Source organism: Culex quinquefasciatus, chromosome 2, assembly GCF_015732765.1.
Source record: "Culex quinquefasciatus strain JHB chromosome 2, VPISU_Cqui_1.0_pri_paternal, whole genome shotgun sequence".
Taxonomy (NCBI): domain Eukaryota; kingdom Metazoa; phylum Arthropoda; class Insecta; order Diptera; family Culicidae; genus Culex; species Culex quinquefasciatus.
The window spans coordinates 180020189-180041109 of record NC_051862.1 but is presented as its reverse complement, the minus strand read 5'-3'; the positions used below and the strand labels follow the sequence as shown (position 1 = coordinate 180041109).

The 20921-nt window shown below is 32.5% G+C and overlaps 1 protein-coding gene across 1 annotated transcript in view; it reads left to right on the top strand.

Annotated features, from left to right (window-relative positions):
- LOC6043178 overlaps positions 1-20921 on the top strand; it is a 57530-nt gene that overhangs the window by 20482 nt on the left and 16127 nt on the right. The window contains exons 4-5 of the mRNA XM_038256321.1: positions 13921-14169; positions 20346-20457. Coding sequence (XP_038112249.1) covers positions 13921-14169; positions 20346-20457 — 361 coding nt within the window. The remainder of the gene's footprint in view (positions 1-13920; positions 14170-20345; positions 20458-20921) is intronic.

The following is a 20921-nucleotide window of genomic DNA, read 5'->3' as shown; positions in this document are numbered from 1 at the left end:
TATTGAAAATTGAATCAATAGTTTCTAAGTTATCAAGATATTAGAAATTTGGGATAAAATGGTAACACTGAGAAAAACTCAGATTTCACGTCAAACAAAATTATACTTTCAAAAAAACTAAATTAAAACTTTAATTGCTTATAATTCATGATTTTTTTCCATTTTGCAAAAAAACTGAAAATTATTAGAAAAATATCAAAATTAAATGCTTATAACCTGAAAGCGTTGCACTTTATAAAAAAAAGTTAAAAGTAATTTTTGATCGCTAATGTGATTTTGCATCGAAAAATAAATTATTTTTTTCTTGTTTTTGTTTCCTTCTGAAAATTAAATCTTTAACGAAAATGTTTAACTCAATTAAATACAATTTCAAATGCATTTCCTGCGTTTAAAATCATATTTAACATGATAGGGATTGATTGAACCTATTTTGAATTTTGTGAATAACGCGAAAAAAAATTCGTCAGTAGGTACTTGGTAATTTGAAAAACTAAAAATTGCAAACAACTGGCCTGGTAAAAAATGCATTTTAAAACACTTTTTTCATTCAAATGTAAAAACAATGGGTTGAATTTAAAATTTTTACATCATTTTTTTCTTAAACTTCTTTGACTTTATTTATTTTATTTTGAGATTGATTTTTTTGTAATAAAATCATTCGTTTGGGCTAGAGTCGATGTTTTTTTTTTAATCATTAATTATTGTTTGTTTATTGTTCTGAATTCTGATTGCCGAGGATAATTTTCACTTGTTGCATTATTCGCGGAAATACAAAAAAATCATTTATTAGTTAGGCCGTTGCAAATATTTTTCAAAGTTTATGTCGAACCCCTCCCCTCAAAATTGGTCTGAAAAAGCAGAGGGAAAAAAAATATTTTTCCAAAAAAAAAATCAAAATTTCCATGAAAATAGAAGTCTAATCAACTGAAAACAATCTAAAATGCATTCTTCTGCATTGATAATCATATTTAGCATGTTTGGGATTGTTTAAAATGGTTTTGAATTTTTATGAAATTCCAATGTACAGCACCACAAAATTTTTATTTTTCGCGAAAAATAAAATTTTCGTCAATACTTAGATATTATGGAAACTAATGATGGCAAAACAACTGAACAGGTGTATAATGCATTTTAAAACACTTTTTTCATTAAAATATTGAAACCATGGCCCGTTATTTCATTTTTTATAATTTTTTTTGCCCTCCCCCAGCATCCAGAAAAGAAAATTCTGTTGCATGTTTATTCTACATGATTAAGATGGTAATTACTCAGTTTGTTTCAAAATAACAAAATCTTCACTTTGTTATTGTTACTTGTGCCTTTAAATTGCATAACTTTTCGACAATTAACGCACCTACGTGAGCAAACATACTTAAGGTACAACAAAAGGCGTGGCACCATTTCCAAGTGACGCAAAAGTCAAAATGAGCCTTTTTGATGGGTTTTGAAGTACCGCAATGCGGAACCTGCTACGTGACATGACATTTTCGTGAGTCTGACATGAATGTTAAACTCGTTCGACATGTTTTAGTGGACGGCGATCGCAGATGATCATCAGGTATGGTGCCAAAATGGAGAAAGGTGGCGGCAACTTCAGCTGAGTACTCACCTTAAGGTAGATCGTTTAGGCAATCTGGGTTTTTATGTCACCACGCTTGAAGGTGAATTTGTAATTTAAAAGTGTAATGGCTCGTGTGCCGGTGTTTTCCGCAATCATGAAGGTGTTTCGCTGTGTTTTGTTGGAGGGGGTTTTACTCTATGAGCAATGAGCGTGAAATTAAAAGTATGATTTGACTTTTTTTCTTTGGAGTGCAATCTTGGAAGGAATGGGAACAGTGAAGAAAAGAATTCGTTGACCAATTCATCTTCTTGGTTAAGAATTCTGGATTAGTTCCGTGTAGATGAAATTCAAAAGAGATTTCTTTTTTGTATTAAAATGCTGAGTCTGATGATGGTCATATGTTATTTGCTACAGACTTAAATTAAGTTCAGAAATTTTGTGAGACAAGTGAATTATGTAAAATGATTATGAAATTAAATTAATTAAACCAATGGTAATAAAATTCGTTTAACAACATCAAATTTAATAACGATTCACTTTTAAGCATCACATCCTACCTCGTAACATCGCAAAACAAAAACCAAAATTCCAAAAATAACAGCAAAAAAAATCATTAACCCAAAACATCTTCTCCGCACCCCATGATCCACACCATGTCTCTGGGTCTTTGGGGCACCCCACGAAAACCAAAAAAAAAAAACTAAGCCAGGGGTCCATCGCGGAAGCATTAGCTATGCTGCTGCAGATCAAAGCAAAAAACAAAAACCCACATATGTGTGACGACGTCTGTGTGTGTGCGCTCATAGGTGAATCGAGACCCCAATTTCGCAGCCTGCATTGCATAATCCGACATTTCGGGGCCTCCGGGCCAAATCGAACCTGTCTGCGGGGTCATAATTTTCGGTTCCTCTTTCCGTTTTGCTTTGTCTTTCGTGCACGTTTGATGTTTTGTTTTTGTTTTGGACCGGTCGGCGGGGCGATTTGACGTTTATGGCGAAGAAAGGGGGGTAGTCGTGATTGAATGTGGGGTTTGGCTGTGTGTGTTTTTATGTTGATTTTTATGCTGCTCACATAAAATGGACACAAAACAAGGCACGTCTAAACAAACACGTGTGCGCCAATTATGAAACCTGACGTTATCGAGTTGAGGTAGATCAGGTTTACCGGTTGGCTTTCTTGTTTTATGGTGGTCTATTTGGAGTTGATTTGCTTAAAGTGTTTGGCGTTTCGTATTATGTAAAATTTAGAGTCATAAGAGCCATTGTAGAAATGAAAATGTATAAAAATTTAAATGTGATGAAAGATGCCTTTTATGACTTATGCATTTCTGACTTTTGATAATTAAAACAAATGTGTTTATTTTTATACGATGCCTGAATCGTAGCAAAATTTGATCTCGAATACTCAATTGTTTCAATACGACAAAAAAATTAGGTTGAATAAGCTTAACCGCTTTTTTCTTACAACTTCGAATTTGATAAGCTTGAGAAATTTATTTTTTAATGCAACTGAATGATGTTGAATTACAAGATAATTTTTTTTTTAATGTACATCCCAGATTTTTGAAAGTATAGTTTTCTTAAGATTGCAAATTGATTGTTTATATTACTTTTTTACAATATTTTGTCTCATTCCCTTTCAAATTTGTTTTAAGTAAGCATCACAAAAAAACTTGAACGTCATGCTTTAGTAGCTAAAAGTATTTTTTAAACATGGTGTTTTAGTCATTTTTTTCAACCTTTGAGAAAAAAAATATTTGTAATTTCAAAATTTTAAATATACATTAAAAATTTTTAAATTGATATTTTGAAATGTGTCTTCAAATTGGATTTTTTTTGTGGCGATGTGTATTTCTAGTAAAAGAGCAAAATTATTTCGAAATAAAAGAACTGCAACACTTTTATTCTGTGAGTTAAAACCAATAAAGCTTTCCTTGAAATTATTGCTGATTTTAGTGTAACGTGCTTTAAAATGGTGCCAAAATACCGTAAACCGGAGTAACATTGAAAGGATTTCAATATATTCTACAAATATTTTTCAACCGGTAAGACTTGAATCCAGATTTATATTTTAAAAAATTCAAAAAAATCGATAGTGCCTTAAAAAAAAAGTTCATTGAAAATTTTGTTTTAAAATTTGTGATAACTTTGATAGTAACTGTGTTTCTTATAAATTGAAGCTATGAAGAATACAAATTGAATTTATTGCGTCAAATGAACCATAAGTTTTTATTGAAAAAAAAAAACGAAAATATTTTTTACTAAGTTTTTCGACTTTTAACAAAGTGTATAGAACTTTGAGTTTGTGTCAATAAAATCTGCCCAATTTTCCCAAAATTTATTGAAAATAGATTTTATCCATTTTATAGCATGTATCATTATTTATTTACATTTATTATTTAACTCTTTGTACTGAAAATGCCTAAATTCGAGGTAGTTTTTGTATTCTGTTTACATAAAATTTAGAAATTAATTTTATCTGTCCTTAAAGTAGAATTGTCCAAAGAATCCGATATACAGTGCGTTGTTTATTCGAGCTCATTTTCATTGAAAAAAAGTAACACTTTGATAGAATTGTTGACACATTTTCTTAAGGGTTACATATATTTGAAAAATCTTAAAATTTCATATTTCCAATCAGTCTTGATAGTTTTTTGAGGATATTTCATGTTTCAAGTATGTAACAGACGATTTTTGAAATTACTAACTTAAAATAGTTAAATTTATTAATTAATTTTGTATAGTTAGTTAAATTTCAAATTAATTTTGTTAATAGTTGAAAAGGTATATCTGAATGTACTGAAAATAGATTAAGAAAAAGTTTTAATGTGTGTTCACACCAACCCTTGACATTTTCGCCGATTTACATGGAAATAACCCCTTAATTATAGATTATTTATTATATATTTTTTCATACCATTTCATTTTTATTTCAATCGTATTTTTAATTTTATAATAAAAATCTTCAACCTGTTTAACGGCAACATTTTTTTTTAAATTGTTTATTTGAAAAAAATCTGTTGCTCAATCTCGGTCAGAGACGATCAAAATTGTTATTAAATATGTTTTTTTCTCATTTATTTGATTTTTTCTTAACACTGTAGTTTGAAAAAATAAAATAAATAATATCAATTCCAAGGAACAAATTTTCAAAACCAGTAAGAAATTTGTTGTTCGGAAATGAAATATAAACTTAATTTATGCAAAAGGCTTTCCAGTAAAAAAGTTATTCAATGAAAAATTCTATAATTAATTTGAAATAGTTGCCATCTATTTTGCATCGATTTAAAAAAAAACTTACATATAAAAATCATTGAGATATTTTTTTTCTAAAATTAAATTGAAACATTTTGTAGAAAGTAAGGAAATCGGATTTCATTTTGTTTTACAGATATATGAGCAATTATAAGTTTTTAAATATTTGTCGGTCCTCGAATAAAGAATGTTCGTTTTACATTAATTACTTTTGTTGTTGAGGGCTCATATTTGGCACGAGTTCTCAGAGTACATCCAAACAAACGCTCTAATTTTCACCCAAATCGAGACATCTCAAAACGACATCTAGAACAATTTGAGCAAATTATGAAAAAAAGTTACGTAATCCACTGTAAGGTGGTAGATGCCTTCCTTACATTAAAAATTACATGTTTAAGGTCTGGAAGGTATTGAACTTGTCAATTATTTTTTCAGTTTTGCATCATTTCCGGCATTGTTTTGTGGAAAAGTTTCTAATATATTGACCAAAAACCCATATAGGAGGGCCGAGATACCCCAACAGAATCCGGAATATCTCCGGTAAAAATGGATCATATTTGTCCACCATCTGACAGCTCAAAATATAGATTCATCTGGATCAATTGCAACCGGAGGCATCCATTTTCCATGACTCCCCGATCGTAAGAGTTTTAACATCTCTACACTCACACACACAGGTATTTGCTCAGAAAATTGCATTTTTTTCAATGGACAACAATAAACTTTTATGGTGTTCGATTCATCAAATGAAATTTATTTTTCATTATAAAAAAAATTGCACGTAACTTATGTCAACCATTATACATCGTTCTTTCTCTTTCTTAAATTTCTTTAATTACCTTTCACCAATTTGTGGCACTATTACGGGACAATTATCGATCATGCCAAAAAGGAATACGATCGAATAAAACAATAAATCACACAGCCATTTACAGATAAGTGAAACAACAAAACACGTCCATTTCTACTGTCCCCCTTTTTCGTTTTGTTTTGTCCCCGTTATCACATCACAAATTACGTAAACGTTTCTTTCCCCACAAATTATCACTCACTGCAGAGGGTTCATGTATTGGTGTGCTTTCCTCAGCCAAGAGACAAGAGAACTCTCACTTTCGTTTGGCCTTTCGTTCGATACTTTATGGGCTTCCGAGGGGAGCTTCTCCCCCTTTAACCCTCTATCAGCTGGAGATGCACTGGGGAACGTAACTCGTTTTGGTTGTTATTTTTAGTCACATCGAGTCGTCTCGAGTATGGTCACGATCGTGGCCATACCGAGTAAGTGATCATGCAACACGATTTTAGGGGAGAATGGTGTCAGTGAGAAAAAATATTTCGAATACAAAATGTTTGACTAAAAATGTTTTAAATTAAAAATTATAAATGTAAAATTTGAAACCTAAAAATATAATTCATTAATTTCCCTTAATTTTCACCAAATCCATGAAGCCACTATCAACGGATACGACAACCGGATGGTTGCAGCGCTCCGGAGGTCCCTCGCGGCTTCCTGCTGTGGTGCCCGTTCGCTTAAGTGGTTATGATGTAAAAGCATTTCAACCTGTGCGGACGTTGTACGCTGGCACAATGCAGCACAGGACAGCCAGACTCTCCGGTTAATGGTTTCGGTGACTGTGGTCACGATCTTTGCCGTTTTAAGGTTTAACCGGTGATCGGTGACCTATCGGCGGGAACAAGTGCACCGTTGGTTATGAAATCGACGGGGAAATGTTAGGTAATAAGTGAGCAGTTTGATTCCGGAAGCAATCACTGATTCTTAACCCTTTGGCAGTCGCGTGTACTTTTTCAACAACAAAAAATCGAAAAGCATGCACATCGCTTTTATGAGGAAAATCACTTGATAAATACACGCAAAATCGACTGGATTCGAACCAAACACCCACAGAAAGAACTTGTGCCTTGCCCCACACGGCTAACGGACTGCTAAATAGTGAGAAGAATACACGCTTATATAAGCTTGACGTTTCGGTCACGTTGATTTTCTATACTGATGGGCTACATATTTCTGGGTTTAATATTACATAATATTTCTTGAAATAATGAAATTGATGTAAACTCGGGCTTTTGTCCAATTTCCTGTCCTGGGGAAAAAATCCCAGGATTTCCCATAAAATAACCGTTTCTCGGTAAATTTGTAAAAACAAAAAACGAAATTCTCATGCTCATGAAATTCAAGTGGATGAATACACATTAGGGTGACAAGATAAATGAAAAATTATGAAAAATCATAAGAGATACCCTCTGGCTCGATTCTTTAGGTAAAAATAAGTGACTGTGCCAATTTTAACCCAAATCGGTTAAGGTTTAAGGGTCGCAATTGATCGTTGAAGTTTCTCCATTTCGCAAAAATGTATGAGGGAACAATTAATTCAAAATTTCTCCAAAAGGTAGTGTTAAATATTTCAGATCAATGTCAAATGTGAGATACTTATATAAAAATTATATGACAAACAAGTTTGTCCGGGACTGCAAAAAGATCTAAGTTAACCTTTCCAAGTTATTAGCGATTCAAAGAAGACATTTTTGTATTAAACTATTTTTGTCACACTTTCACTTACACTTTAACCATCTTATAGCGACCCTAAAACCGATTTAGCTCATAATTGGCACAGTAACTTTATTTTGCCTAAGGAATCGAGCAAGATGTCGATTTTTTACACTAAATACACATTTTTAACTTATTGGCACCAATTTTCCGAAAATGCATCAGAAAAAAATGATAACATGAAAATTTCATCGTGTTTTGCAATGATTAGTTTTCAAAATATGTAAAATTTGTTAAAAACAAAAATTAAAAAAAAAATTAAGATTTTTAAATCAACACAAACATGCTTAAAAATGATTCAAAACGCAAAGGGATGCATTTTAAATTGATTTCAGCTGATTGCAGTTCAAATTCCATTAAAATTTTAAATTGTACCAGCCTTATTAAAAAAAATTAATTGGCGTTATATAAATTGAAAAAAATGTTAGTAATCGCTTCTCACTTAGAGAAAAGTTTAGATTTTAACGTTTTTATTCAAAGTACCTACTACTGGTTTGACAGAATAAGATAAAATTCAAATTGGTTCAATAAATATCTCGGTTGAAAAATGAAAACATATTTCCAAACTGGCTTCAAATATTTGAAAACTGAGTTGTGATTTCATTAAAAAAGCATGTTCAGTGAATAATATTAAATATTTTTAATTAAGATACCAGTTTCTCTAATAGTGTATTTCGGGAAACTTATTTTTATCAATTTAAATTAGTATTTCAATGGTTATTTCATTGAATCATATTTTTTAAGTTTATGTTCCTCGGCTCAAAGCATAAAATAAAAATGTATAAAAACTTAAATTTCATGCATTTTAATCAATTTTCAATTTAAAAGGGGAAAGCAATAATAAATAAACTGAATTTAAAGAATTTTTCGTAAAATTTCTAAAGGACCACCAGGTAAAACTTTTAAAATGATTAAAATAACAGTAATCATTTATATAAAAGTTTTCTAATGGTATTTAGTGTACTTTATAAAGAACATCGAATTTTCCATAAAGTTATAGGCTGGTACAAATTTTGTTCGAATTTTAAATTCCAAGCACAACTTTTAAAAAATTTGAGCCAAAAGTATCACAATAGCAGTTTATGCAACAAGTTGCAAAAAGAGGATTTTTGTGAACGAGGTTCACCGAGTTGGATAAATACGAAGAGTGCTGAAAAAATCAAGTTTTGCAACGGGTTCCATACAAAATTTTTTGCAATTCCGAAAAACACCCATTGAGTGAAATTTTAGGTCAAATTTTTATGTATTTTGTCAATAAATCATTTAAATCAAAAAAATGTTGAAAAGTGTTACTTTCCGAAACAAGTGCTGAAAAGTGTTGCTATTCGATTCTGTTATTTTTGGTACAGAAAAGTAGGCTATTTCGTCGTTCAAGAATGACAGGAAACGTAAGTAGTTTCACGACGGAATTGCAAAAAATGCTTTATGCTTTATTACAGTTATGCTTCTACCGAAAATTTGCAAAATATCAATAAATTTATGGAATTATTTTTTTCCTGATGTTTTACGTCTTTTTCCTATCTGTGGTTTAAATATTGAAAATTTGAGAAAAATGCCATTTAAAAAAAATACAAAAAAAAAAGTTGAACACATATCAAATGTACAAGTTTTAGAAATAAAATTTTTAAATTTCTCCAATGATTTTTTGCCTACTGATTTTTGGGGATTTTTTAAAAGGGGGGGGGAGGGGAAGTGGACGACCTTGAAAAAATCCCCTCATTCAAAATTTCCCTAAGTATTTAAAAAAAAAAGTTTTTTTTTCAATTTAGGCCGTTGCAAATATTTTTTGAAGTTTATGTCCCTCGTCTCTGAGTAAAATCGAGGAAAGGGGGTTGTTTTAATTGATTTAACATAAATTTTCATTAAAATTTAGAAGTTTTTTGAAAAAATATGTTTGTGCTACCTGATTTTCCGTTGATTTCCCGGCCTTAAATAACATTTATGTTATTTCCAAATAAGACAATTTTCACATTTTATAAATATTGGGTCACTGACCGAAAAGTCGTTTATCAGTAGAGCAATTCTCTACAAAACCGGCCGATTTCGACCATTTTTATTTTTTGTATTTTTTGATTTGGCTCAAACTTTGTGGGGGCCTTCCCTATGACCAAAGAAGCCATTTTGCATCATTAGTTTGTCCATATAAATTTCCATACAAATTTGGCAGCTGTTCATACAAAAATGGTACGTAAAAACGAAACTATTGGCACTACGCCCCCCGGGGCATGGCCTTCCTCTAACGTGGGATTTCTGCTCCAGCGCCTCTGACGAGACAGGAGAAACCGGGACCGACGTTTTACTTCACCATCCGATAGAAGCTCAGTGGATAAGGCGGGAATCGAACCCGCGTCTCATAGCATCATCGGGATCGGCAGCCGAAGCCGCTACCCCTGCGCCACGAGACCCACCCCAAATGGTACGTATATATTCGAAAATCTGTAACTTTTGAAGGAATTTTTTGATCAATTTGGTGTCTTCGGCAAAGTTGTAGGTATTGTTAAGGACTATTTAGAAAAAAATAGGTACACGGAAAAAAAATTTCCCGATTTTTTTAATAACTTTTTTTTCACAAAAACTCAAATTCCCAAAATATGTATTTTTTGATTTTCGAAATTTTTTGATATGTTTTAGGGGACAAAAATCCGCAACTTTTGAGCTATAGAGAAACATGGTCAAAAAATCTGCCGCCGAGTTATGATTTTTTGAAAAACTGGTGATTTTTGGAAAAAATCGAAATTTCATATATAAAATTTTTTTGACCTCATTTTATTATGCAAAATTGAATTTGCAATCGAAAATTACTTTACAGATTTTTTGATAAAGGGCCCCGTTTTCAAGATATAGCCACCGAAAGTTTGATTTCAACGAAATATTTGCAGTTTTTCGATTTTTAAAAATAGTGACCATGAGTGACCATTTCTAAAAATATTTTTTTTGAAAAGTTCAGAAAATTTGCAATAAAATTGTCTAAGAGACATTGAAGATTGGACCTCTGGTTATTGAGATACAGCGGCTTAAAGAAAAAGAAACACGAATATTGAAGTTTTCTAAGTCTCACCAAAACAACCCACCATTTTCTAATGACGATATCTCAGCAACTTATGGTCCGATTTTCAATGTTAATACATGAAACATTCGTGAAATTTTCCGATCTTTTCGAAAAAAATATTTTGAAAAAAATTAAATCAAGACTAACATTTTAAAAGGGCCTAACATTGAATATTATGCCCATTAAAAATGCTAGTATTGATTTAATTTTTTTCAAAATATTTTTTTCGAAAAGATCGGAAAATTTTACTTATGTTTCATGTTTTAACATTGAAAATCGGACCATAAGTTGCTGAGATATCGTCATTAGAAAATGGTGGGCTGTTTGGGTGAGACTTAGAAAACTTCAATATTCGTGTTTCTTTTTCTTTAAGCCGCTGTATCTCAACAACCAGAGGTCCAATCTTCAATGTCTCTTAGACAATTTTATAGCAAATTTTCTGAACTTTTCAAAAAAATATTTTTAGAAATGGTCACTCATGGTCACTATTTTTAAAATCGAAAACTGCAAATATTTCGCTGAAATCAAACTTTCGGTGGCTATATCTTGAAAACGGGGCCCTTTATCAAAATCTGTAAAGTAATTTTCGATTGCAAATTCAATTTTGCATAAAAATGAGGTCAAAAAATTTTATGTATGAAATTTCGATTTTTCCAAAAATCACCAGTTTTCAAAAATCATAACTCGGCGGCAGATTTTTGACCATGTTTCTCTATAGCTCAAAAGTTGCGGATTTTTGTCCCCTAAAACATATCAAAAATTTCGAAAATCAAAAATACGTATTTTGGGAATTTGAGTTTTGTGAAAAAAGTTATTAAAAAATCGGGAAATTTTTTTTTCCGTGTACCTATTTTTTTCTAAATAGTCCTTAACAATACCTACAACTTTGCCGAAGACACCAAATTGATCAAAAAATTCCTTCAAAAGTTACAGATTTTCGAATATATACGTACCATTATTGTATGAACAGCTGCCAAATTTGTATGGAAATTTATATGGACAAACTAATGATGCAAAATGGCTTCTTTGGTCATAGGGAAGGCCCCCACAAAGTTTGAGCCAAATCAAAAAATACAAATAAAATACATTTCCGGTTTTGGTAGAGAATTGCTCAGTAAGCATTTTTTTTCCAGAAATTCTTAGGCCGATACAAATATTAAAAAAAGTTTTTGTCCCTCGGCCCTGGCCGTGGTCAAGGGGGGGGCAAAAAAATAAAGAAATATAAAAATTTAAATAACAAGCCATAGTCTTCACATTTAAATGAAAAAAGTGTTATAAAATGCATTTTACACTAGTTCAGTTGTTTTGCAATCATTAGTTTTCAAAAAATCTAAGATCAGACAAAAACAAAAATTTTATCGAAAAACAAAGATTTTGCATCGAAAATTTTCAAAAAATCTGGAGATTTTTTAATAAACCCAAACATGCTAAAAATGATTTTAAACGCAGGAGAATGTATTTTAATTTGATTTCAGCTGGTTGCACTTGAATTTTCATTGAAATTTTGAAGTTTATTGTAAAAATATTTTTTTTGCCCCCTGATTTTTCGGGCCAATTTTGAAGGGGGGGTGACAAAAACTTTTAAAAATATTTGTACCAGCCTTATATATTTTAGTTTTTAGTCGCAGACCTGCCCCTAATGTTTTATGATACTTCTTATTTATGAATTTAGAAAATTGTGTTTTAAATTAAGTTCAATTTTTTTTGGATCTCCCCTTCTCCTCCTTTTGAGTTTTTCCTAAACTAATGTGAAAGAATAAACAAAATTCAATTCAATGAGTGTTTTTGTTAAAATTAAACCGTTCAGCACTGAGATCAATTCATAAGCACGTGTAGGACTTATGTCTAAGTTTAGATTTAGCTATCTAAGGCCTCACTTCGGGAGAATATTTTTTTAAAGGAAACCGTAGATCTGTGAAGTTAAACTAAATAGATGACAATTTCACCCATTTCTGCTTTGAAATAGCACTTTTTTTTGGACACCAAATCTTTCTGAAAGTTTTCCGGAAAAATGTTTAAGTTTGCATTTAAAACTGGTAATAATTACATAATTTTGAATTTTTATTTAAGTTTTTAATTTAAGCTTTTGTCACTTTTCAAAGTTTACCCTGAAAAAAATGAGGAAAAAAAATGCAAGACAAAATAATCGCTGAAAATATAAATTTTAACAAAATGACTTATACAATGGATTGCAACCTATTTAGATTACATTGTACTGCGTTTTTTTTGCATCTTAAATCAAACAAGACACAGATTGTAGAAGCCGTTAAACATAAAAAATAATAATTTATTAGTATATTACAATTTTTCGTTGTAACATATCTGGGATAATGTTTTGAGTTTTTATGATAAATTTGGCTTTTTAAAAATTTAACTTGAAAGATGAAGTATTAACCAGAAACATTTTGTTGCAGAATACATAATACAATGGAAACTATCTTTTATGGAGACACATGGTGCTCTGAGCTCAATTGATCCACCGATTTTGTTTTGTATCACGTCTCAGGACATTTACTTTTTTAAAGTGCTAATCTGCCCCTTATCGCATAAATGTCCCATATGCATTTTAATCACTTTTGAGTTATTGATGTAGTTTGGTTCAAAACTGTGTGCTCTTTCGAAAGAGCCTATAACATCCAGTACTTTTTTCTAGAAATCAGGAAGAAATTCAGTTTTTTCGCGGAAACTTAACACGTAGCCTTATGTATGGGACAAACTTAAAATGCGTTTTTCTCAGCTTGCTGTTTTTGCATATGGGACATTTATGCGAACATGGGCAGTAATGCCGTTATAGAATAACAATATTTTACAAACAAGTTGTTTTAGAGGATGCATGACTTTATTAGAATTTCACCCACCAACCACTCGCTATTGCTTTGCTTCATTTCTGTAAATACACCAACCACACCTACTCATTCTTGTAGTCTTTGATGTGCATCATTCCATCATGTGCAGTGTTGCCAAAAAACATTGGCGGCTTTTATTTTAATCCAAACCCTCCAATTTTCTCATTCTACATTTTACATTTCATGACCTGCGCGCTCCGGGCGTGTGCGCGTGTGTGTGGCGTGTGTTCTTCTTTTAGTTGACTTTCCCCATTCTAGCCCAAGTAGATTCCCTCCGACACTCCCGAACACACCGACTGTCCAATATCCCACCACCTACCACCCCAAGTTACACCCCAAACTACCACCCCCTCCCCCACCACCATCACCACCACATTCACCACCCCAGCCTCAGTTTCCTTCCGCGAGTTCTAAGGCCGTGGCAGTGGTTCCAGCGAGTCGTCCGAAACCAAACCCGTTGTACCAGCAACGATTTCCGTTGCACAGCAGTAACAACAACAACAACAACTTTAACAACTACAAACCCAGTGGTGCCATCATCTATCGCAAAACTAAAGCAACGTCATCTCAAACCGCAGTTGGTGGTGTTGGCGGCGGTGGGAGTGGAGTGGCAGGTGGAACGGGATCAGGAGGAGGAGCAGGAGCAGCGGCGGCAGCGGCGGGGATTGGCGACTCGGTCCGGTCGGAACTCCAGTGTCAGCACGAGGGCGGCACCTGCGAGTTCTTCCTGCTGTGCTGGATGTCCGGCGGGTTGCTGCAGGGCTCGTGCGGCGGACTGCTCAAGGGGTGCTGCCACCGGACGGCCAAGTCGGCCAACATCGCCATCGACACCGGCAACACGATCGATCTGACAAATCTTCCAAATTACGATTACGGGCCGGTTGAGAACGATCCTAGTGAGTTTGTTGTCACGTTGTGCTAAGAGGGCGCGCCATCCGTTGGCGGAGTGCGCGAACAACTGTTGAACACTTTTACACCTCACAACACACTCTCACACCACCTTGGACACAGTTTTTCTTTACGTTTACACTACCACACACCTACACACTATTTATATCTGACACACCCACAAAGCAAGTTAGAGTTGAGATGAAATCTGTTCTGTTTGTTTTCTTTTTTGAAAAAATGCTGCTTTTTCTTATCTGTTTTATTTTCTCACTGTCTAATATTTTATTTTTTTAGTTTATATATGTTTTTCTGTTGCTACTCTTTGGATTTTGCTATATTTCGTTGTTGGTTTGACGCTTTGGATACACAATACATGCTACAACATGTTAGCAGATGACCAGGTTTTCACACGTTGGCTTTAGGTTTAAAATGTTACACACATGCAGTGTATAAATTGATGTTTGTCATGGTTTAAAGGATTTGAATTGGTTGAAACATAAATCTCATTTCATTTTGTTGCCTTTTTAGAAAATATGCAAATAAAAAATAAAAGGTTTCTATGTCAACTTCAGAAAATATGGTGTTCAATTCGTACGAAACATTTAAAGGCTAAGTTTTTAACACTATAAACACAACTTTTTCGTGAATAATCCTTACAAAAGGATACGTTTGGAATTGGAAAGTTGATTTTTTAAAAGAGAACCATAAATTTAAAGAGAAAATTATGTTTAAAGAAAAAACTAAAAACTCTTAAAAAGACATAATTTTTTTTTATTGTTGTTTTGGAAGTTGTTTTAGAGGCAAAAAATAAGCCCTGAAAGTTGATATCGAAATTCTGGAGGTGTTGAAGTTGCAAAAATGAATCGTGTACAAATTAAAATAACCTGCTTAAAAATATCAAAAAAATTTAACCATTTTTAATTTGATTTGGTGAGAAGCTTGTATTAAATTATTTAACATTTTTTTTAAGTTATCAATACACTTGGATTTACCAAACAAATCAGATATATTGAAAAGTTTAAAGGTAATTTTACCCAGATCTCATAAGAATCAATGCGAATCCCCAGCTTGATTGAAAAAAATTTCAAATTCCAAGCAAAACTAATAATTGTTTTGGTTGTAATTCTTTCCGTTCCCAATGGCATTTAATTCAAAAAAAAAATCAAAAGTTCATGAAATGGTGAAAACATGTTCAAATATTGTACTCTCGATTTCCGGGAAGTTCGGTCGAGACTCCCGGGAAATTTTATGCTTATAAATATCGAAGCAAAATTGTATAAAATAATCGGAAAATTATTTGAAAAAATCTAAATTGTTTAGAACATTGGATGTTCAATGTCCGATGTCCAAGTTCGAATAATATAATTGAGAGAAGCCAAACAAATTGGACCCTAAAATTTATCTTGAAGCAAACTTACCAGAAATGAAACCTAAAGTTTTTTTTAATTATTTTTATTTATTTATTCTAAGAGGGATAAGCTTTTTCAAAACAAGTTCAATTTCCATATCTTCTCTCGAGCATAGCAATCCTCCCTAGAGTAATTTTGCCTCATCAAGCTAATTTCCTTTTTTGATGTCAATAAGTCATTTTGTGTTTCACGTCAACTTCAATATTCAATAACATTTTGGAAAAACCATTGTGAACATTTGGGTTTTCTTGATAACTGTAAATAATTCTTCAATTAATATTTACAGTTGACCTTAAAAAGGAAAAAAAAGTTTAAATTGATGTAATTAATTCGTTGTTAATCATATTGCAAATATCCCGATACTGGGAAATTATATATTAGCTATTTTTTTTAATTGACAAAATCATGCAACAAGCTTGTGAAATTTTTGAAAAATCACTCAGTGCGAATAAAGATTCGTTAACATTTTAAACTACAATTTTGAGTCCCAAAAAGCATAAGAAACGATCTTGTAATTGCGGATTCAGAAAAAAATAATCAGAAATCAGATAAAGAGGATACTGCAATTAACGTTTCATAGAATAACTTAATTGATTGAAAAGAAACAATATTATTACATTGCCTTTTAAATTATTGCCACTATTGACATAGAAAAAAAAACTCCCGGGTCCTTGGAATTCCCGGGAAATGGCCAAATTCAACTCTCAATTCCCGGGAAATTGAAAATCTCGAGAATCCTCACCCTCTATTTACAAAGTTGAATAAATTGAAAATCAAAAACCCAAATTTAAATGGCATATCAGAACGGTCTTTCACGTGCCATTACATGAGCATACTTAGCAACCATTATGAAGAACAATTTATTAGGAACTGTAAGACAGAATGGTTACTCCTGAGATCCATAATGTTGAACTTTTTTTTTTCTCGGAACAGGAACAACTTTTCCGCATAAGTGAATATTAAAAAAGGCAATTTCCTGAAAAAAATAATTTAGAAATCCTCGTAAAAATAAATAAATTTGAAATCAATTGGACTGGAAAATTTAAACTCGAGCTCTTCTTATCAGTTTACAAGAGCCATTGAAAGGTTACAACCATTTTCATCTAAATGATTTGGTTAATGTAATAATCATGTAAGTTTACTTTAATTATGAAAAATTGATAATCATTAAAAAATCCTCATATTTTCATAACTTTCTCAATAAATATGAGTTCAAATCGGAAAAAAACTGCATTAATTGATGCTTTGGACAGTTTTACACTGAGACCGATAAAAATTAATTTCAAATTGTCAAGATTTATTGAATCAGACATTCAAAAATATTTTCAAATTTAATGGCATTTTTAACAGAACGAGTTTCTTAGTGAATTTGATTTTTTAATAATGCTATAAATTTGGTGACTGATTTCTCATAAATAAATATTTGAAAAATAAATTAAAATCCTATCAATCTTATCCTGATATACGGTTTTCAAAAACAATTCAAAAAAAAGTTGTTTAACAGACTGGTTGACTGCTGTCCTTTATGTTTTTTTGCTTTGAGCTTTTAGAAAAAGCTACCAAAGAAGTACGAAAATTAGAAGATTAATATTTTTGACGTTTCATACAAAGACAAAAAGTCTTCAATAAAAACAAACAAATGCTTTGATAAAAATAAACAGAATTCAATTTAATCAGTTTAATTTTGTTAAACAGATAATATGTGTTTGGATAAATGTGAAGATTTTCTTACAGTTTGATACCAAAAATTTAACCATTTAAAACTATTTCAGTAAGCTTTTGGCAATAGTACAATGAACCTTTAGAGAACTGATCAAATCTCATTTTTTAATTAAAAAATCTTTTTTTTTCGCAGTAATTTTGAGTTTTTGACCCAGAAGGAGGGTAACCGTATAAATTAGAGCAACACATGTCTCATGGTGAGAAACATTGGAAAGTGATAAACATTGAATAAAGAAGTTGATTAGCGAAAAAAATGTGCACTGTATTCCGCCGGGGAATTGAACCCCGTTCTATCTCATACCGTGAGAACTCATCACCGATCTGCCAACGGAACCAAACCACCGTGCTCCGTTGGCAGATCGGTGATGAGTTCTCACGGTATGAGATAGAACGGGGTTCAATTCCCCGGCGGAATACAGTGCACATTTTTTTCGCTAATCAACTTCTTTATTCAATGTTTACCACTTTCCAATGTTTCTCACCATGAGACATGTGTTGCTCTAATTTTTTTTTCGCTTCGCAATTTTGTCATTTTGTCACTCTTCCCAGCAAAAATCAGCGAACAACCATCCTTTCTTTTTCCTAAAACTTCAAAATTTCATTGAAAATAGATTGAAAACAATCAAAAATGCATGGATAATATTTCGATTAACAGTTATGCATTTTTTTACATTTTTGTTTTGTTTTTTTTTTTTTATTGTAAAACAACTGTTACAATGTAGAATATAAGGTGTTTTTGAAATGTTAGTCTTATTTTCATCATTTTCAATGTATTTTTTTAGAAAAGATCACAACATTTCATAAATTTTATTTTTTTATGTTTCTTTTTCTTTTCGAAAAAAACACATGGCACATTAAAAAAAAATAATTGTATTTTTTTTTCATTTAAAGGCTTTAAATGTGCATACCTTTTAAATGGTGCATTTTACGAAAATTTCTTAAAAGTACTTTTCGATTGCAAAATCGATTTAACATTAAAAGCTGTTGTCAACCATTTTTTTGGGGTTTCTATTTTTGTATAAAAAATGTTGTGTAAAAAGTTAATTTCAAAATTGTCAATAAAAATTCCTTATACCTTTTTGTTTTAATAGTCCTCATTAATACCTACTATTTTGCTGAAGACACCAAATTATACCATTTTTGTATGGACAGCTACCGAAATTGTATTGAGACTTGTTAAGGTGCCATCAATGACACAAAATAGCTTCTTCCGTCAAGAAGAAAGCCCCCAAAAATTTGAACGATTTTCGGAATTTAGAGAAAATTGCTGTGACTCTGACATAGAAGTTAAAAAAAATCGGGCCTCATTCAGATTATTTTCAAGAATTATGAAACTTTCAAATTTTTACTAAGAATTCTCGCTCGAATATGATATTGGAATTTTTAGAAATTTTGTCTAAGAATTTTCTAATGGAAAGCATTTGGCCATTAGGGTGAAAAGAAAAAAATAATTTGAATAATCTTAGGAGATACTCACTGGCTTTATTCTTTGAGTAAAAATAAGTAGCTGTGTCAATTTTAAGCCAAATCAGTTAAGGTTTAAGGGTTGCTATTGATCGTTGAAGATTTTATGGGAAAATTCACAAAAATGTATGGGAAAAAAATCCAAAATTTCACCAAAAGGTGGCGTTAAACGTGTCGGATCAATTGTGAGATTCTTATTGAAAATTCATGACAAACAACTTTGTCCAAGACTGCAAAACGATCCAAGTTAACCCTAACGAGTTATTAGTGATTTAAAGAAGTCGTTTTTGTATAAAGAGATGTTTTTTCCACCATCTATATAGCGACCCTTAAACCTTAACCGATTTGGTTCAAAATTGGCACAGTTCTTGCCTAAGGAATCAAGTCAGAAGATATCCCTGATGTATTTTTTTTATTGTCACCCTACTGGCAATGTTACAATTACTTGATCGAATATATTTATACAGGATAAATACAAATAATTTTATATATTCGTTTTGTTTTTCTTTTTACAACCAATCAACCATGCTACGTGTTATCCAAAAGCCTCAAGCATCAATCGAATACACTGCAAACACACTGACTCTTTCCTTAACTGTCCAACACAAACTGTTCTCTTAACAATCAGTATAACAACACGTGTGAGCATGTTTGAAACCACTTCTTACAAGTAACAGAAACTTTATACTAAAACCACCACAATCTGTTAACAAAGATTTGATTTCTTCAGACTAAAATAAACAAAATAGTTAAAATTGTTCTTCAACCTCCCCCTTGTAATTCGCTAGTTTGGAAGATTTGTCATTTAATCGTTGAGTTGATGTTCACCTGCACCTCCTGTTCCCTAACCTCCTCCCACCTCCTGAATCCCATTCCGTAATCCACAAATTTGACAGTATCAATTTAATGAAGGAACTAGATTTAAGTCAATTTGGTTGACCAAAGGTCAGACCACAGAAAATGTTAAAAGGAAAGAGTTCAGATTTTCAAAACCGTAATCAAAGATTGGAGAACAGTGTTGCCAGAACGCGAACTTGGCTGACGGTGAGTCGATTCTGATTCTGATTGTGTTATTGTTATGATATTTTTTTAAGGTACGTACTCATTTGACATCTGTAAATTTTATTCATCTTTATCGATACAATTACCTGTGTAAATACAGTACTCAGTTTTGGCTAAAATGTGCTTCGAAAAACAAATTTCAACTATTTTGATCTACTGAACCATTTCTTCGACCAAATTGACTTAATCTTGTTCTAGTCTTTTTCAAAAACTATACAACACATACACACATAATGCTCGTTTGTTTGTGACCTGTGTAACTCACCCAAAAGCCTCACAAAAACCACACTCACTCACATCGTTCACACTAGTTTGTTTATGTTGTTTACTAATCATGTACTAACAAATCACAACTTATCATTATTTTTTCCAGTATTTTCTCGTAGATTTTCGTTTCTTCATCTAGCTTGCTCGCTTTTCACCATAGTTTGATTATTCTACCTGCCAATTTTTGAACTGTTTTTCCCACCCAAAATTCTAACCTCACTTTTCTCCCCATTCCACCTTTTTCGTTTCATTTTCTGCAGGCTGTGGGATCTCGCTCGCGAAGCAGACGGCTCAGCGGCGGATTGTCGGCGGTGACGACGCCGGTTTCGGTTCGTTCCCCTGGCAAGCCTATATTCGAATAGGTTCATCGAGGTAACGTGCAAAAAGAAGGGCCCCAACAGGATCACATCAAGAAAGACACACACTCTGAGCAAGATCTCTCGGAACTACTTGTCCGACCCAGAAAACTTGGTGGCATACAGTCGGACGAACATTACGTGACCTTTTTCTAGGAAACCACACTGGCACTGGGCCCCAGGAACTCAGTGCTCGCCAAATCAGACGCGGGGTTCTTGCTTTGCTTTCAGTGTTTTGTTGGACAGTTGGACGTGCTGACCTACGTGAAGAAAAGCGAACGGAAACTTCGCGCGGGAGATTTTCAGACGAAAGAAAACTGATGCATTTCGTGTGCACTTCACTTTCAGATGTACACTACTCTGTACCATACCTGTGGCTGGACGAGCTTTTTTAACATTTTGAAGTTAACGTTTTGACTAACCAGCGTAGAAAGGATTTTGCCTTGCATGACATCATCGCTAACAGTTGAAAATTCTTGA